At 51.8% G+C, this 15,540-nt stretch overlaps 1 protein-coding gene across 6 annotated transcripts in view; it reads right to left on the reverse strand.

The window, feature by feature from the left end:
- Positions 1-15,540, reverse strand: part of Osbpl5 (oxysterol binding protein-like 5) — a 68,247-nt gene that overhangs the window by 1,488 nt on the left and 51,219 nt on the right. For 4 of the 6 annotated variants that reach the window (NM_001384163.1, NM_024289.2, XM_006508659.3 and 1 more), the window contains exons 8-21: positions 14,720-14,891; positions 14,261-14,453; positions 12,902-13,086; positions 12,441-12,522; positions 10,943-11,041; positions 10,465-10,561; positions 8,985-9,083; positions 5,266-5,363; positions 4,791-4,880; positions 4,560-4,696; positions 3,949-4,134; positions 3,523-3,649; positions 2,609-2,735; positions 1,639-1,741 (exon numbers count right to left, since the gene is read on the reverse strand). In NM_001384163.1, coding sequence (NP_001371092.1) covers positions 1,639-1,741; positions 2,609-2,735; positions 3,523-3,649; positions 3,949-4,134; positions 4,560-4,696; positions 4,791-4,880; positions 5,266-5,363; positions 8,985-9,083; positions 10,465-10,561; positions 10,943-11,041; positions 12,441-12,522; positions 12,902-13,086; positions 14,261-14,453; positions 14,720-14,891 — 1,795 coding nt within the window. Of the gene's footprint in view, positions 1-1,638; positions 1,742-2,608; positions 2,736-3,522; positions 3,650-3,948; positions 4,135-4,559; positions 4,697-4,790; positions 4,881-5,265; positions 5,364-8,984; positions 9,084-10,464; positions 10,562-10,907; positions 11,042-12,440; positions 12,523-12,901; positions 13,087-14,260; positions 14,454-14,719; positions 14,892-15,540 lie in introns of all 6 variants that reach the window. The other 2 variants (XR_001778018.1, XM_011242024.1) reach the window with 2 other exon arrangements.

Genomic DNA, 15,540 nt, shown 5'->3' on the forward strand with positions numbered 1-15,540 from the left:
TTGGAGATAAGATCTCTGAAGAGGTGGCCACATTAAAAGGCTCACTAGGGTGGGCCCTTAATCTAGTCTGGGATCCTAAGACGAGGGGATCAAGACAGAGACAGACAGAGGATGATCATGTCTGAAAGCCAAGGATGGAGTCACTGAGAAGAGCCAGGCCTAAAACTTCCATCTTAGGCTTGCAGCTTCCAGAGTATGATACACTCAGTGCCTTGCTGGCATCCTACGCTGAGTGTCAACCAGGGACATTGGAACAAGCCCACCAAACCTGGATTCTGATGTCTGTTCTCTCTGTTTCCTGGGTGCAGAAGTCCTTTGGGGGGGGAAGCTACCAGGTTTCCCTTTCTTTGCCCCCACAGCTTGGGAAAGGAGTAGCTTGAAAGACAAGTGACTGTATTGTTGAGACATTGACTAGAGGAGTCAACCTGGATTGACTTAAGGATTCCTAGAAACCTGGGCTAGCACCTCCAGGGAGCTAGCTCCATTCTCAGCAGGCACAGCCCACTTCACACCTCCTTAGCCCTGGGTCAGCCTTCTGGGTCTGGGACTCCCCACTGTGGCATTAGAAGAACTCCAGAGACCCTAGAATCCCCACTCTCATTAGCTGATATGTATATGTATGTGACCCGCAGCAGGAATCAAATAGGGCCAGCAAGTGTTGAGACTCAAGGCTTCACTGATGGCCGACTACAGGCAAAGCACAGGACAAGTACAGCCCACAGAAAGATGTCATGTTCCAATCATCTCCCACACCCTCTGCCTCTGTTAGTCAATTTTCCACACACTCTCCCATGAGTTAATGAGGCTATTTTTAGACCTCTAGAAGACACTGTGACGTGGGAAAGCAGGAAAAACCTGCACTTGGCATGGGTGGCTGTAAGGTTGGCAGAATCATGACCTTTCCTGGGACCAGGGTACCATTTCTGGCCTCAGGAACTGACTCCAGCCTTTCTGGCCCTAGGGTCTTGTTATTCAACCGCCTCCCTTCAGGCCACTGCACAGACCAAAGGGTCTCTAGCCAACAGACTTCCCAACATCCAAACCTAGAGCAGTTGACTTCAGCCAACGCACAGTCAGGTATCTAAACCTCTGCCTGCCTGGAGCCTACGTGACCCAGAAGGTACACAACCACATTCCACTCCTGTCTCCACCCTCCTGGGTGTCCCAGCTCTGACTCACTTCCTTCCAGCTTTATGTCTCTACCAGTCAGTCCTCTAGGCAAGGGCAATCAGGAGGTGTCTGGAGGATGGGCCCAAAGCTTGGTCCCCACATCCTCTTCATTCGGCTCCCGATCCTCTTGTCTGCTATGAACCCATTTTACAGAGAAGCAAGTGGTTTGGTATATGACGCCCTCACATGATACCATGTGCTGATAGGAAATCCACTGAGGTCACGTAGCGTGATTTCCAGACACTTTGCTTTGAGGATCCTCTATGCAGGGTGCTGGTGAGCTACAGGGAGCCTGAGGTGTCTGGGAGGGCTGCTACATGCTTCCACACACCTGGGAGGCTTCCCTGGCTCTGAGGAGCTCTTTGGCCCTGTACATTCTTCTAAGCTCCTTGCCTGTGCTCAATAGCGCCTTCATGGGGGGCTGTGGTGCCCTATGCTGGCAGCTCCCTCCACCTCCCGTGTTCTTACCTATGCAGCTCTTGCTGAGCTTCCTGAATGGACAGCACGGCCTCTTGTAGCATCTTTAGCCGGTGTACCTCTCGCCTGCACCGAGGACATGGGCTCTCACCACCTGAATTTCCAGGGTGGAGAAAGCAGGGAGAAACAGACCAGGGTAAGCTAGGATGTCCTAGCTGACCCAACTCCTGATTTACCACTCTCAGGAGCCAGGCACAGACACAAGAGAGACAGGGAAAGGTTAGGAGGGGATGCAGGCTCAGCTAGCTTGTAAGCCTTAGAGATGAGTCACCAAGACATGATCCACTGCAGATGTGGGAACAATGTTGGGAGACAAGATTGCTCAGTAAGAGCAAAGGAGCCAAGAGTCTCACCAGGGCAGAGGCAGGGTCAGAGTCAGGGGCTGGACAATGGACAGAACCCAACCAACCTCTCATGTTATCCTTGCAGCTCAGGGAGATCCTAGCCTTGGACCACTTCCTCCTAGTCCCATTTTTTTAGAGTAGGTTTCAAGTATGTGAGGCTGGTCTTGAACTTAATGTAGCAGAAGATGACCTTAACTCTTCATCTCTCATGTGACCTCTGGAGTACTGGGTGATAGGTGTGTACCATCATGCTGTGTTTATGCTGTGCTAGGACTGACCCCAGGCCTTCATATGTGCTAGACAGGCATTCTACCACTGAGCAACATACCTCGCAGTCTCTTCTCTTCCCCAACCTCTGGCTACAGCCCTCATCAGGCTCTGAGAAGGCAGATCTCTTAGGGAGACAGCAGGGTAAGATGCGCAAAGATGTACTATGAGAATTCCTGCCCCTGTGTGCTCATCTCTGAAAGGCACTTCCTGGCCCTTCTTATCCTGCAGAGGGGCTGCAGGTAGGGACCGGCTCTCTCCTTCTGTTCTCCCTGCTAGTCAAGGTCCAAGGTGTTCACTAGTCAGGGCCAGGACTAACCAGCATGTATAAAACTCTAGGAGCCACTTACCAGGAACAAAGTCCTCATCAGAGAGGTCTGGGCAGGACTCAGGTGTGGAGCCGCTGCTCTCAGTGACCTGGCTATGGCCAGAGGGCTGGTCACTGGCTTTGCGGAGCCGCCGATCAGAGCTAGGCCTCTGTAAAGAGATGAAGTTACTATACTTAGTGTCTTTTCCCATGGACCCTTTGGGGACATGGTGTTCCGTTCATGCACTAGATTAGGGCAGTGTGCGGAGGACAGAACTGAGGCTTTGTAGTTCGACACAGGAGGTTTGAACCTCCCCCTGCCCTGAACTGAAGCCATTCCATCTCAGTGGCCTCAGTTTCCTATCAGGAACATAAAACCGTTGACCTCCTCTGGAGGCATGAGGACCAGCCAGCCCTGCCACCAGGCTGGCACATGGTCAGCATGCTATTCACACCTGGAACCCAGAGCCTGTGGCTAGGCCAACCTGGCGGAGCAATTCATAGTCCCACCTTGTGTGCGGGCACCACCCTCCCTCTATTTCCCTGCACTCCCCCAACCCTTTGACATCCCTCCTGCTTTCCCCATGCAGGGATGGACGTTGGCTTTTCCTCCTCTTTCCTGGGCTAGCCTGAGCCTGGGTTTATTTAGCTATAGAATGGGACAAAGTGACTTCAGGAGGTGACAGGCTGGCACAGAATCTTGACCTGTGAGGCCCAGGGTGCCCATGAACCAAGTATTTTGCATCTCAGGTCCCCCACTGGAAAGAAAAAAAGGAGCAATGAGGAAGGAGCCTGGTGACAGTGAAGGCCCATTGCCAGGTAGGGTTGAGCTATCACAGAGATGGGCACTGAGGGACAAAGGCCAGGTGGCAGGGTGGAGGGTATGAGGGCCCCAGGGGTGCCCACACACACAGTTGAGATCAATTCTGGGCTGGAGCCTTGGTGAGGGGTACTGACCTTGTGCCTGGAGTCAGGACTCCCCAGAAAGGTTGTCTGGCCAGACATAGTCTCCCTCTGTAGAGTATGAAGAATCCCATCTTGCTCATATTGGGCAATGTCCTTCAGCGGGTCCCAGGGGCTGAGGCTAGAGGATCCAGATGGTGACCGTCAGTAGAGGTGATGACCCTTATGGGAGAGGGTTCTGTCCTAGCCTAGACCCAGCTTCTCATGGTGTCCCAAGGGATAACCACCATTCAGGGGTTACAAGGAAGGATTAGGGGGTCTATCTGACCATCTCTCCTTATGCCTCGTCCCTAAGGTACTACTGAAGGCAGGGAGAGAAGATGAAAGATTCTACAGTCTCTCCAAACCAAGGCAGGCACAGTGGACTCAGTCTGCAAGCTCCCGCCCCACCACACAGGCCCCAGGCCACCTGCTACTCACTCCTCATATCGGTAGCGCCATTCCTGAGTGAGAGGGTCCAGTAAGAACAACTGTGGCTTCCATGGAGTGAGGCTCTGCTGGTGCTCACGGGCACGCTGCCGCTGCGCCTCTTCCAGCACAGACTTCTCCTGTGTGGCTTTGTGCTGGTCACCCTCACGGATGGCCCTGGTGACATGCTGCCACAGCCTGTAGGTCAAAGGACCAATGAGCTCAGAGTAGGGCGGCTCCACTTGTGGGCAGCCCAGAATCAATTCCCTCTAGTTTGGAAGGGGGGCTTAGAGTGTTCCCTGCTTGGTTGCCTTCCGTGACAAGGGGCTGGCTATCTTGCAGGAAGCCTGTGTCTCCCAGGTTTTTATTCTACAGTATGAGCTGTATTTTTTCCTAAGCAGGGCTCCTGCCTGCCACCTGCAGGGATCTACTTGTTAGCAATGATGGGGCCCTCTCCCACCAGCTGTCCCCAGCAGGGCAGGTGATCTGGCATGAGGGATCTATTCTGGGGCTGCCCTTGCCAATGACACCCTAGAATGTGCTCCCAGCATCGTGACCCTGACAACCCTCCACCTGGCCATCATCGTCTGTGGTCACCAGGGCTCCTGGGTACAGGGCCTCACCTCTCAGACTCCAGTTCACTCTGCTCTTCCAACAGCACTGTGTGCCGCTTCAGCCGCTGCCTGCGGACCTCCTCACTCGGAGTCCAGAAGAGCTCGGTGCCTCCACTGCTCTCTTCCTTGATAAATACATCTCTGTCCTGGCCCAGATGGCATAGCAGCATCAGAGCTGCTGGCCCAGTTGGTGACCACCCTAGGGCCCAACTAGGCTCTCCCTAAGGGATGACGCCTTACCCAGTGTCCAGTGAGGCGTGCCAGGACTTCCTCTCCTGACATGATCTTCCCGGAAATCTGGTTGATGTTGGCGCTGCTTCCAAAGAAAGGCTACAAGAGCAGATGGAAACCAATGAATAGGGAGGAGGGGGCTCTACCCAGAGGCACATCCTCAGAGGTACAGAGTGGTCATTCTCATGACTGTGGCTTAGACGAGGCTCACTACTAGAAAAAGGTGCCCTCACTCTACTGTCTTGACCTGGACCCAAACCTATAGAGTCTGCCACCATTCCATTAGGACAAGGGGACTTAGACTTGCAGGCTGTGCTGTGTAGCCTGCGGGCAACACCGTTCTCTCTCTGGGCCCTGTCTGTCCTATGGGGATGCAAAGCAATCTACCCCAGTTGTTCTCTTTTGGAGCACTTTGCCTGACACAGAAGGAGGGGGAACCCCACTCGAGCTCCATGCATTCCCTCCCACAAGCTGTACACATTACCTTGAGCTTGAAGTCCAGTTCAGCTTGGAGGTTGTTCTTCTCACACTCGATGTTCACTTTGCCTCCCAGCTCCATGGTCATGGTGCCGTAGAGGATCCCTGAAATACAACTGGTGTTGGGGTTCAATCCTGAAAGCCTGCATCACAGGGCAGGCAAGGAAAAGTGTGTGAAGGGTTTGTTAAGATGGAGCCAGGACCCTGCTTGTTCCTCAGTACTGTGTCCCAGGAAGGGGCTTCTGCTCTGGCCTGGAGATGCTACACACTTCATTGGGTCAGTTCCTTCAGGAGCCCTGATCCCACGGTCTGACCAACCACATCTGCACCAGCCCTAGAACTAGAGAATAGATGTGTCTACTCTCCATATTCCCACAGGACTGTGCAAATGTGTCTGAAAACTGCCTTTTTCCTCAGTTCTCTTATGGTCATATGGAAAACATAATCTAAATTTGAAAACCACCACCATAATTGTGGTTTGAATAGGAATGCCCCTGTAGGCTCATATATTTGGATGCTAATTCATTTTGGGGTGGTACTATTTGACAGAGATTAGGAAGTGTGGCCCTATTGGAATAGGTGCAACTTTGTTGGAGGAAGTGTGCCACTAGGGGTTGGCCTTGGGGTTTCAAACGTCCAAGCCAGGCTAGTGTCACTCTTGCCTGCAGATCCAGATGTAGGACTCTCAGCTATTTCTCCAACACCATATCTGCCTGCATATTGCCATGCTTCCTGCCATGATGGCAATGGACTAAACCTTTGAACTGGAGAGATGGCTGCTCTTCCAGAGGACTGGAGATAAAGTCTCAGCACCCATGTGACAGATCATATCCATCTAAGATCAATTCTAGGGGAATCTGATGACCTGATGCCATCTTCTGGCCTCTGTAGGTACTGCAAGTACATGCTTCATATACATGCAGACCACACAGACAAATAAAAGTAAAAATGATAGCTGGTAGTAGAGGCATACACCTTTAATCCCAGCACTTGCAGAGAATGGTAGACCTCTGCAAGTTTGAGACCAGCGTGTTTTACAGAGTTAGTTTCAAGATAGCCAGGGCTACACAATGACACCCTGACTTAGAAAACAAACAAACAAACAAACAAACAAACAGATAAAAAGGATAACGAGATGATAAAGAAAAGGACCAGGAAGAAGACAGAGAGGGCTGAAGAGATGAGATGGAGGAAGAGGCAGACCTAAGGATCTGAGACCTTGGCAGGTCCTGATAGCTAGCAGTTTGTCCCCAGAGCTTTCCATACCACAGAGACTCTTAGAAACTGTCTCTTGTCATAAGAGATTGCTGCAGAATGCCTTCCATGGCCAAGGAATCACTAAGGACCAACCCCTGGCTTTGGGGGGTTCAATGGATACTTTCTGTGTGGTCCCGAACATCCAGCTTTGTAGAGCTGGCAGAGACTCCCAGCAAAATTACATCTTATCTAGGATCACAGACAGCCATTGTTGGCTCCTGGGTTTTGTCTGCTCTCTAAATCTTTGAGTGCTTCCTTCTATGGGACTATGACACTTACATATTCTGGTCTCTAGACCTTAGACCCCAGAATCATCCATTGAACAGCAACAAAAACAATTTAAAAAAAAATTTGTTTGGTTTCTCGAGACAGAGTTTCTTTATACAGCCCTGGCTGTCCTGAAACTCACTCTGTAGACCAGGCTAGCCTCAGACTCACAGAGATCCCATAGAGTCATTAAAGGCATGGGTTACTAAATAAGTTTTACTGAGCATCTTTTAAGGTACTGCCGTGGGCCGTGGAGATACATGTATGTAATTCATACACAGGGCATGAGGCTCCCAGACTGGGAAGATAAAGCAACCACACTTAAAACTGTACTGGGGGGAATTCTGCAGATCCTACCAGAGTAACTACCTCACAGCAAGCTGAGTGCCAGACTGCTGCAAAACACATGGCCAGAATCCCGCTAAGATCAGGGATGTAGCACGCACAGTCGTGTGCTTTCTTGGACTCTGGCATTCCTGTGCTTGTTTCTCGGAGTGTGCATCGCCCTGCTGCTTTGATTCACTTGTCTCTCTCAGGCCAAGTTCTCATCAGCTCTGTCACAGACTTAGAGACACTTAAGGCAGGAACTTGGCAGGCAGGGTGGAGACAGGGGCATAAGCCAATCTCTGCTCTCTAAATCAAGCTGCACTTGTCCAGGTCATCCTTTGGGTTGTCAGAGCTATGCCCAGTCAAAGGTGAGGTTGTATGTATGTATGTATGTATGTATGTATGTATGTATGTATGTATTAAGATATGGCCTTATTATGTAGCTCTGGTCTTGAACGCACAGAGACCTGCCTGTCTCTGCCTCCCAAGTGCCAAGATTAAAGGATATGAAACACTGTACCAGGTTTAAGATAGACTCTTTTTGTTTGTTTGTTTGTTTGTTTGTTTGTTTTCTCCCTCTCTCTCTCTCTCTCTCTCTCTCTCTCTCTCTCTCTCTCTCTCTCTCTCTCGCAAGTCCTGGGGGTTGGACACTAGCCTCAGCCTCAGCCTCAGCCTCTGCCTCTGCCTCTGCCTCTGCCTCTGCCTCTGCCTCTGCCTCTGCCTCTGCCTCTGCCTCTGCCTCTGCCTCTGCCTCTGCCTCTGCCTCTGCCTCTGCCTCTGCCTCTGCCTCTGCCTCTGCCTCTGCCTCTGCCTCTGCCTCTGCCTCTGCCTCAGCGTCCACCAGAGGGATTTTTAAGGCAGGGAAGCTCTTCCATTTGACATTACAGTGGTAACTCTATGTCACTATCCTTAAAATCTATAGAATATACACAGAGTGGGCTTTAGAGGAAACAGAGGACTTCAGCTAAAAGCTAAGCCTTAATCTGGATTTGCCATGGAAGATGCCTGAGATTGGAGGCTGAGGGTGGATAGGAGTCCACAGGCATTATACTTCTGGGTGACTGGTTTGGTGTGGTGGTGGTGGTGGTGGTGGTGGTGGTGGTGGTGGTGGTGGTGGTGGTGGTGGTGGTGTGTGGTGCTGGGGTTCATACATACTAGATAGGCAAGTGCTCTACCGCTGAGCCATGGCCACAGCTCCTTTCTTATCTTTAAATTTTAAGACATTGTCTTATTTAGTTATCCAAGTGGCCTTGAACTCATTCTGCAGCACAGGCGGGCCCTGAAGTTTCAATCCTCCTGTCTAAGCCTCCTCAATAGCTGGGATTGATCACTAATACAAGAGGAGCCAGAGGCAAAATCAAAGAGGTGAAACTGGCAATCCACCTGGAGTTAATCACTCAGCTCTGAAAAGTCACCCATGAGGTTGGAACATCTTCAAATAGGCAGACAGTGCCTAGCATCTGCTCTGGTTGGTCTGCTCCACCTGAATTTAGAATCACCTAGGAGACACACCTTGGGGTGTACCTATGCAAGTGCTTCCAAGGAGGTTTAACAGAGGAAGGAAGACCTACCCTGGATATGGGTGGCATTCCCTGTCATCCGTGGCTGAATAAAAAGGAGAAATGAACTGAGCCCCAGAGTTCACATCTCTGCTTCCAGTCTATGGATCCAATACGACCACTGGAGTCACCTACCTGCCCCCCGCTCTCCATGGGCTGTACCCTCAAACTGTGATCCAAAATAAACTAATTTCTTCCTTCTTTGTTTTCAACACATTACAGTTACCAGAGAAGTAACTAATTCAGCCCCCTATGCCACAACTGAGGGCTAGCCTGGGCAAAAGGTGGGGGCACGGGGATCGGCTCAGTTGCTCACCTCGGCAGTGGGCATAGGGCATGGTGAGGGTATACTCCTCCTTGCGATTAAGGAAGGTGAGTTTAGCCTTGCCGTCCAGAAGCGCCGACAATGAGTTCCCTGCAAGGACAGAGTAGGGACTGTTTAGGGCACAGACCTTTAGCATCAGGCTGCTGCAGGACCCCAAGGTCTGAATGTCCTTAGAACATGTCCCAGAGTTCCAAGCACCTTCAACTGGGGCACTGAGGGAGAGACACACAACCTCTGAGCCTTGGGTATTATAAAAACTCTTGTCTAGTTGGCATCTGTTATGCATCCTGAGAAGTCGTCTGAATTGCAGCACGTTAGTGGTCTATCTCACAACACCATGGAGTTTCAGGGAGGACAACATGAACCTTTTAGAGCCAGCCTGAGGCCAGAGCATAGGTGGGAGGGGTGAATGGAACCTGGGCACAGATGCCACATGCTACCCTCTGCTGCTGCCAGGCACATAGAGGCCCTGAGCACACACCTGCACACTAGAGATGAGGGCAAACAGGGGCCTGCTGGGAAAGTGTGTTGGTGAGGTTCCTGGGCAGTGCCATTTTCAAGCTTAGAGCAGCACAGGGCAGAACATGGCTGCTCCAGTCTGGGATACTCAAATGCTTGCCACCAGCCAGGTGTAGCTACCAAAGCACTTGATGGAACATGCAATGGGACACTGTTCATACTCTGATTTCACTTCTATATACCTACCTACCTTCTATCTATCTACCTATAACCCATCTACCCACCCATGTCTGTCTGTCTGTCTATCTACTCTCCACCTTCCACTTCCCATTTATACACCTACCTTCTATCTGCCTAGCCTATCTCTCTATTTTCTGTCCATCTACCTATTATCTATTATCTATCTACCTAGTATCTATCTCTGTTTTCTACCAAACTACATATTATCTATCTATCTATCTATCTATCTATCTATCTATCTATCTATCTATCTATCTATCTATCCATCCATCCATCCATCCATCCATCCATCTATCTATCTATCTATCTATCTATCTATCTATCTATCTATCTATCTATCTATCTATCTTATCTACCTATCTACCTACCTTCTATCTATCAACTGACTTTCTGACTTTTTAATCTATCACTTTATCCATCTACCTACCTACCTTATGTCTGTTTATCTGTCATATATCCATCATCATCCATTTGCAGTATTAGGGATGGAACACACAGCCTCTGCATGTTGGGTGCACACTTCCCACTGGTCCAACCCCCCTTTAATCAGTACAAGCAGCCACATGTGGCTGGCAGCTATAAAGTCAGGCAGCTCTGTAGGAGCAAGTGCTTCCCCACAAGCTTCTCCTTTGTTTCCTGGCTTCCCCAGGTGTCTGCTTTCAACTGAGTTAGGGCCACCCACATACACTGTCCCACCAGTATTCTGGGGTTCACCCACTTCCACAAGGCCCAGGCCCGGCCATCCCGTCCTCATCCCCAGGAGTCTCCTCACCATAGAACTTAGACTTTGCTGTGATGCTGCCACTCATGCAGAAGCCATCTTTCCTGTTGCTGACATAGAAGGCAGACACAGGAGGATGGTGAGACACCTGTGTGAAGAGAGATGGGTCTAAAGAAGGCTCCAGAAGTGACAATCCCAGAAAGGACATCTGGGTTCCATGGGCAAGTGGGAGGTGAGGGGCACATTCCTACAAGTACCAGGGCAGAGCCTGGATCCTGGGGTCTGAGTCATCCAAAGATGCCCTTCACGGGGAAGTCAGTCAGGCTGCTCGCCCTCCTTCAGGAAATCCTACAGCACCATCACGCCTGCCCTCCCTTCTGGGAGAATCCCCATGGATGGTGAGCAGGTGTGAAGCCTGTCCTATGGCAGGTACAGGCCACTGAAAACCCCACTCTCAGTCCCACAAGCCCCTGTCCACCACCCACTGCACATACTGAGCTGGAAGGCAAGCTGGGCGGTGGGGTCTTGCCTGTTCTGCTATGTAGAAGGTGTGACTGTTGGTCTGAGGGTGCAGCCAGCGGCAGCGAAAAGTCTCCCCCAGAATGGGATTATAGGGTTTCTTGATGCCCTGTGGGGAGCACAAAGATGCACTGGAGGAACCAAGAGGAGAGAGCCACTTCTGTGGGCCCAGTTAGGGTTGTTCCTGCCTCTAGAAGAGGTTTTGTCTCCCTTATTCTGCTTTGGGGTGACTACTTTTTGCTGGTAGCTTACAGTTGTGTGTGTGTGTGTGTGTGTGTGTGTGTGTGTGTGTGTGTGTGTTTGTGTGTACTGCCTCAAGAATTCCTAAATTCCTATCTTCTATTCAGCTTGGAGGGGCCTCAAGACCACAGCTAGATCTGACTGTCCCTGGACTGGGGCACAGACCATACATAACTGGGTCAAAGCTAAGCTTGGGAGGTACCAGGCTTCCAGGAGACTTTGGTCTAGCTTAGCTTACTGTATGACTCTAGGTTGGTTTCTTCTGTCTGGGCCTCAGGCTCACCTGTCTACAATGAGACACAGATCTGGAATCAAACTCATTGCAACCTTTCTTGCCTCTGCCTCCTGAGTGCTAGCATTATACGTGTGAGTTGTCCCCAACCATTCCCTCCCCCACCATGTGTGTATGCGTGCATCCGTGCGCGTGTGTGCATGTGTGTGCATGCCTGTGGAAGCTGGCAGTCAACCTTGCATACTGTTCCATCTTGTCTTTGAGATAGGGACTCTCACTAGCCCAGAAGTTGCTAAGCGGGCTAAGCCAGTCAGTGAGTCCCAGGTATCCTCCTGTCTCTGCCTCCTCAGCACTGGGATCACAAACATCTGCTGTCATACCTAGCCCTTGTGAGGTTTTCCGAATGAAATTCAGGTCTTCATACTTGCATGGCAAGCACTTAACTACTGACTCAGCTCTTCCCAATCCCCCTTCCCCTTTTAAGATGGGTTCTCACTTATGTAGTCCCGGCTAGCCTTGAACCTCAGGAAATCTTCCTGTTTGTGCTTCCCTAGTGCTGGGATTACAGGTGTGCACCGCCATGTCTGGCTAGAATCTTGGTTGCCAAGTTTATGGACTAAGGAACCCCAGCTCCATGTGGGCCTGCAGGTCACTCCATAACCAGGGAGGCTCTGTTACCAGCAGAGTCCGGCTTTGAGTTCTCAAAAGGGGGTTCCTCAGAAATCCCACAGGTGCCTTGCAACTTAGGGTCAAATGCTCCTTTCCTAACACTGTTGTGTGTGGTGGCGCTTGTCACATAGCCTAAGGCTGTTTCCTCAAACACTGAGCAAGGCTCAAGCTAATGGGGACCCTAATGGGGACCAGCATTGGGCTGGGTATGACAGGAAGTCCAAAGAGCTGCCCTCCACCTCTCTGGATCTGGGGCCATGGTGGAGATGGCTGGCTTTCTCCCATGCCGTGGAAGAGTTGGTCCCACTCATGGTGGGCTCACAAACCCCTTGGCTGAGATCCTGTCCTTCCCACAGGCCCCTCTCACCTTGGGCTTCTTATAGAAGCCAGACAGGTACCACCGGAGCACAAGCTTCATGCGGCAGTAGGGGTCATCCTCTGCTGCTGCCCTGTGATGGGGTGGAGAGCTCTAATTCAGGCTAGGGTCCCTGGCTACCCTCCTCAGCACGCACCTCTTTCCCCAACCATCCCAACCTCCATCTACTTGGCTAAAAGAGGCAGTCTCACCCCAGATGACCTGGGCACCCTGCTCCATCCTCCCAGGTAGGGCAGAAGTAGGCAAGTGGGCTCACCACATATCGAGAATAGTGCTGAGGCCAACTCCACACCAGTGCAGAAGGGCTCTGCACACTCCACACTGTTTGGTGCCCCCACCTCTAGGAAGAACCCTGGATGCTCACACCCTTATTTCCCTCTTCCTGGCTCCACCCCATCCCCTGCCTCTGCAGTCCATAGGGTTGTGGAACCCCCTCCTGCTGGAAGGTGCACCTGGAGAGCAGGTCTCCGTGGTAGTAGTAATCAGAGAGCTTGCCGAGGAAGGACCGAGGCTCCAACACGAAGGTCGGCAGCACCACACGGGACAGGTCCATGCCTGGCCGCAGCTGTCGCAGCAGCACCCACATCAGGCTCTTGTTTTCCTCTGACACTGTCTCCACCTGGGAAGTCTCGTCCAGCTGCGGCAGAGGGACATGACCAGACCCCATGAGCTGGGCTGTAAAGCCCCTGCTCTGGGCTGCCTAAGGGAGCTGAGGGACAGGGATCCAGAACAGCACATCTGACCCTTGCCCACTGGATGCCATTGGATGCATGTCCACTCTGAACAGGTGTCACCAGCCCCCATCCTGAGCTTGGGAGTGAGAGAGTTTCTCGGTGGAATGGGTGTCACCACCCACCCACACTGGGTTTAGGAGTGAGCAGCTTCCTCATCAGGTCTGGGACAAGACCAGCTTTTCTACTCTGGCATCCTGGTTCTCCCTCTAACATGCACAACTGCCATGGTACTATTCACCACATGGCACATCCACAAGACCCTCACCAGAGGCCAGATCCACAGGGCTGCCTGATCCTGTATGTCTGGCCTCCAAAACCCTGAGTTAAATAACCCTCTTGTCTAGAAGTTCTAGCTGCAGGAATCCGGTTTCCCCAGTCCTCTGTGTTTATGGGTGTGCTAGGCAGTTTTCTGCTACTATAAGAAATACCTGAGGCAGTCAAGTTAAAAATAAGAAAGGTTTTAGCCAATCTCAGCACTAAGGAGAACTGGTGTTTGTGGCCAGCCTTGGCTACAGAGTAAGTTTTAGGCCAACCAGGGCTACACAGGATGGTTGGGCCTCACTGCTTTGGGCCTCTGGAGAGGCGGTACATCATGGAGGAAGCACTTGGCAGCACAAGTGCTCATGGCCAGGACATGAAAGAGGGAAATATCCGACCATCAGACCCCTCTGAGGCCATAGCCCCTGCAACCTAACTTCCTCCTGCTGAGCCCCACCTCCCCAAGGTTTTACCACCTCCCAGCTGTGACAAGCTGGTGATCAGACCATCCACACTCACCATGCACATGACAATACTCACATGACAGCATAGGTGCCTGACTGGGATGAGGAGCTCCCAGGGGCAGGGTCATTCTAGGTGTATGTAGGTCCCCAGCACGTATAGGACTGGGGGGGGGGGGATCATTCTTGAGCTGCCTGTCCACTCTGGCCACACTCCACTCCAGGGAGGCTGTTTGTTTGGGGCTGGACCCTCACATCACCCTTGCATCTCATGCTAGGCAGGCAGGGGAGAGTTGAGCAGGCATCACTCAGATCCTTGCCGTGTCCTGTTTCCCCTCCGAGTTAACAGGGCTCTCACCTCTCCCAGCTCCTCCTGGACCTGTTCCACATAGGTAGTTCCCCTCCATGGCCCACCAGGGCTGTCTAGCAGGTCGCTCCCACTCTCGTTGGTCTTGCGGCTGTGATCCTGGGTCTCGGCATCCGAGTCTTCTGCATTCTCTCGTTCTGACTTGTCTGAGAATGCATCGTTCTCCAAGGCAGACCCATTCAGCCTGGAGAGTAGAAATGCCAGTGGGCCCCCAATTCCAGGCAACACCTAGGACCTAGGACACCCACCTGGGTACCCAGCCTCTTTTCCTGCAGGGAAGTTGCACACTGCCTAACACTACGTGACCTGTATTTGCACCACTGCTCCTGTTTATCAGTAAGGATGCAAAGACTGGTTCCCACCGGAAAGAACAAGTCCATCACTCCAGCTGACCCATCTCCTGCTGCTTAGGGGACACCATGCTGATCACCTCTCACCCCGTTCACTCACGGGAACAGGTCTTGATCTGGGATGGTGGCCGAGGTGGGCAGTCCGTAGAGAGAAGAGGGAGAGGCATCAGGCGAGGACCCCTGCTCCCCATCTCGACCCTGCTTGCACGTGCTCAGTCGCAGGAGGCTGGAGCAGCGAAGGGCCAGCTCCAGGGCATCTAGCCAGCAGCGGCCTAAGGGGCACAGAGGGAGACTGGTGGGTGGCTTCCCTTCTATTTCCCCACCAAGGAACCTTAATCTGCCTGTTGTCTGAAATAGCCTTCCAAAACCAATCTCCAGCCAAGGAACCCTGCCCTTTAGTCATGAAACTTCTAGTCCCACACCTTACTCCACCTCACTAGGGCCAAGTTAAAGATCTGCCTCCTCCACAGACCCCAGCCTTGCATGTAGCCATCCTGGCAGGAATGAATATGTACTAAAGAGACAGGTGTGCCCTCCCTTTGGCCATTAGACTATTGAAACAGTGGACCCCAAGGCATTGGAATTGCCCCAGGAGTCTCACGCTGGGGGAGAGAAGGGCTGAAGTCTGGGGACAGACAGAGGGGAGCTTGTCTCTTAGAGACCCCACGGAGTTCTGAGAACGTGTCAGAGATTGCAGGAGAGATTGGCGCTGAGACAGTGATGGGCAGGACCACACCCTGACTAGGATTCTTAGCTCTGTACTCCTCCTGCCCTCTGTTTAAACCTCAATTTCACATCAGGACCCTGAAGACTTGAGATATATCTTGTTGGGCCTGCCAGGCCTTGGAGTGAGTCAACAGCTCTGGGAATGTGCATACACATGTGTATGTCCTTGGGGTTGACACAGTGTAGGATAGACAT

The sequence above is a fragment of the Mus musculus genome, chromosome 7 (assembly GCF_000001635.26).
Source record: "Mus musculus strain C57BL/6J chromosome 7, GRCm38.p6 C57BL/6J".
In the NCBI taxonomy this organism is placed as follows: domain Eukaryota; kingdom Metazoa; phylum Chordata; class Mammalia; order Rodentia; family Muridae; genus Mus; species Mus musculus.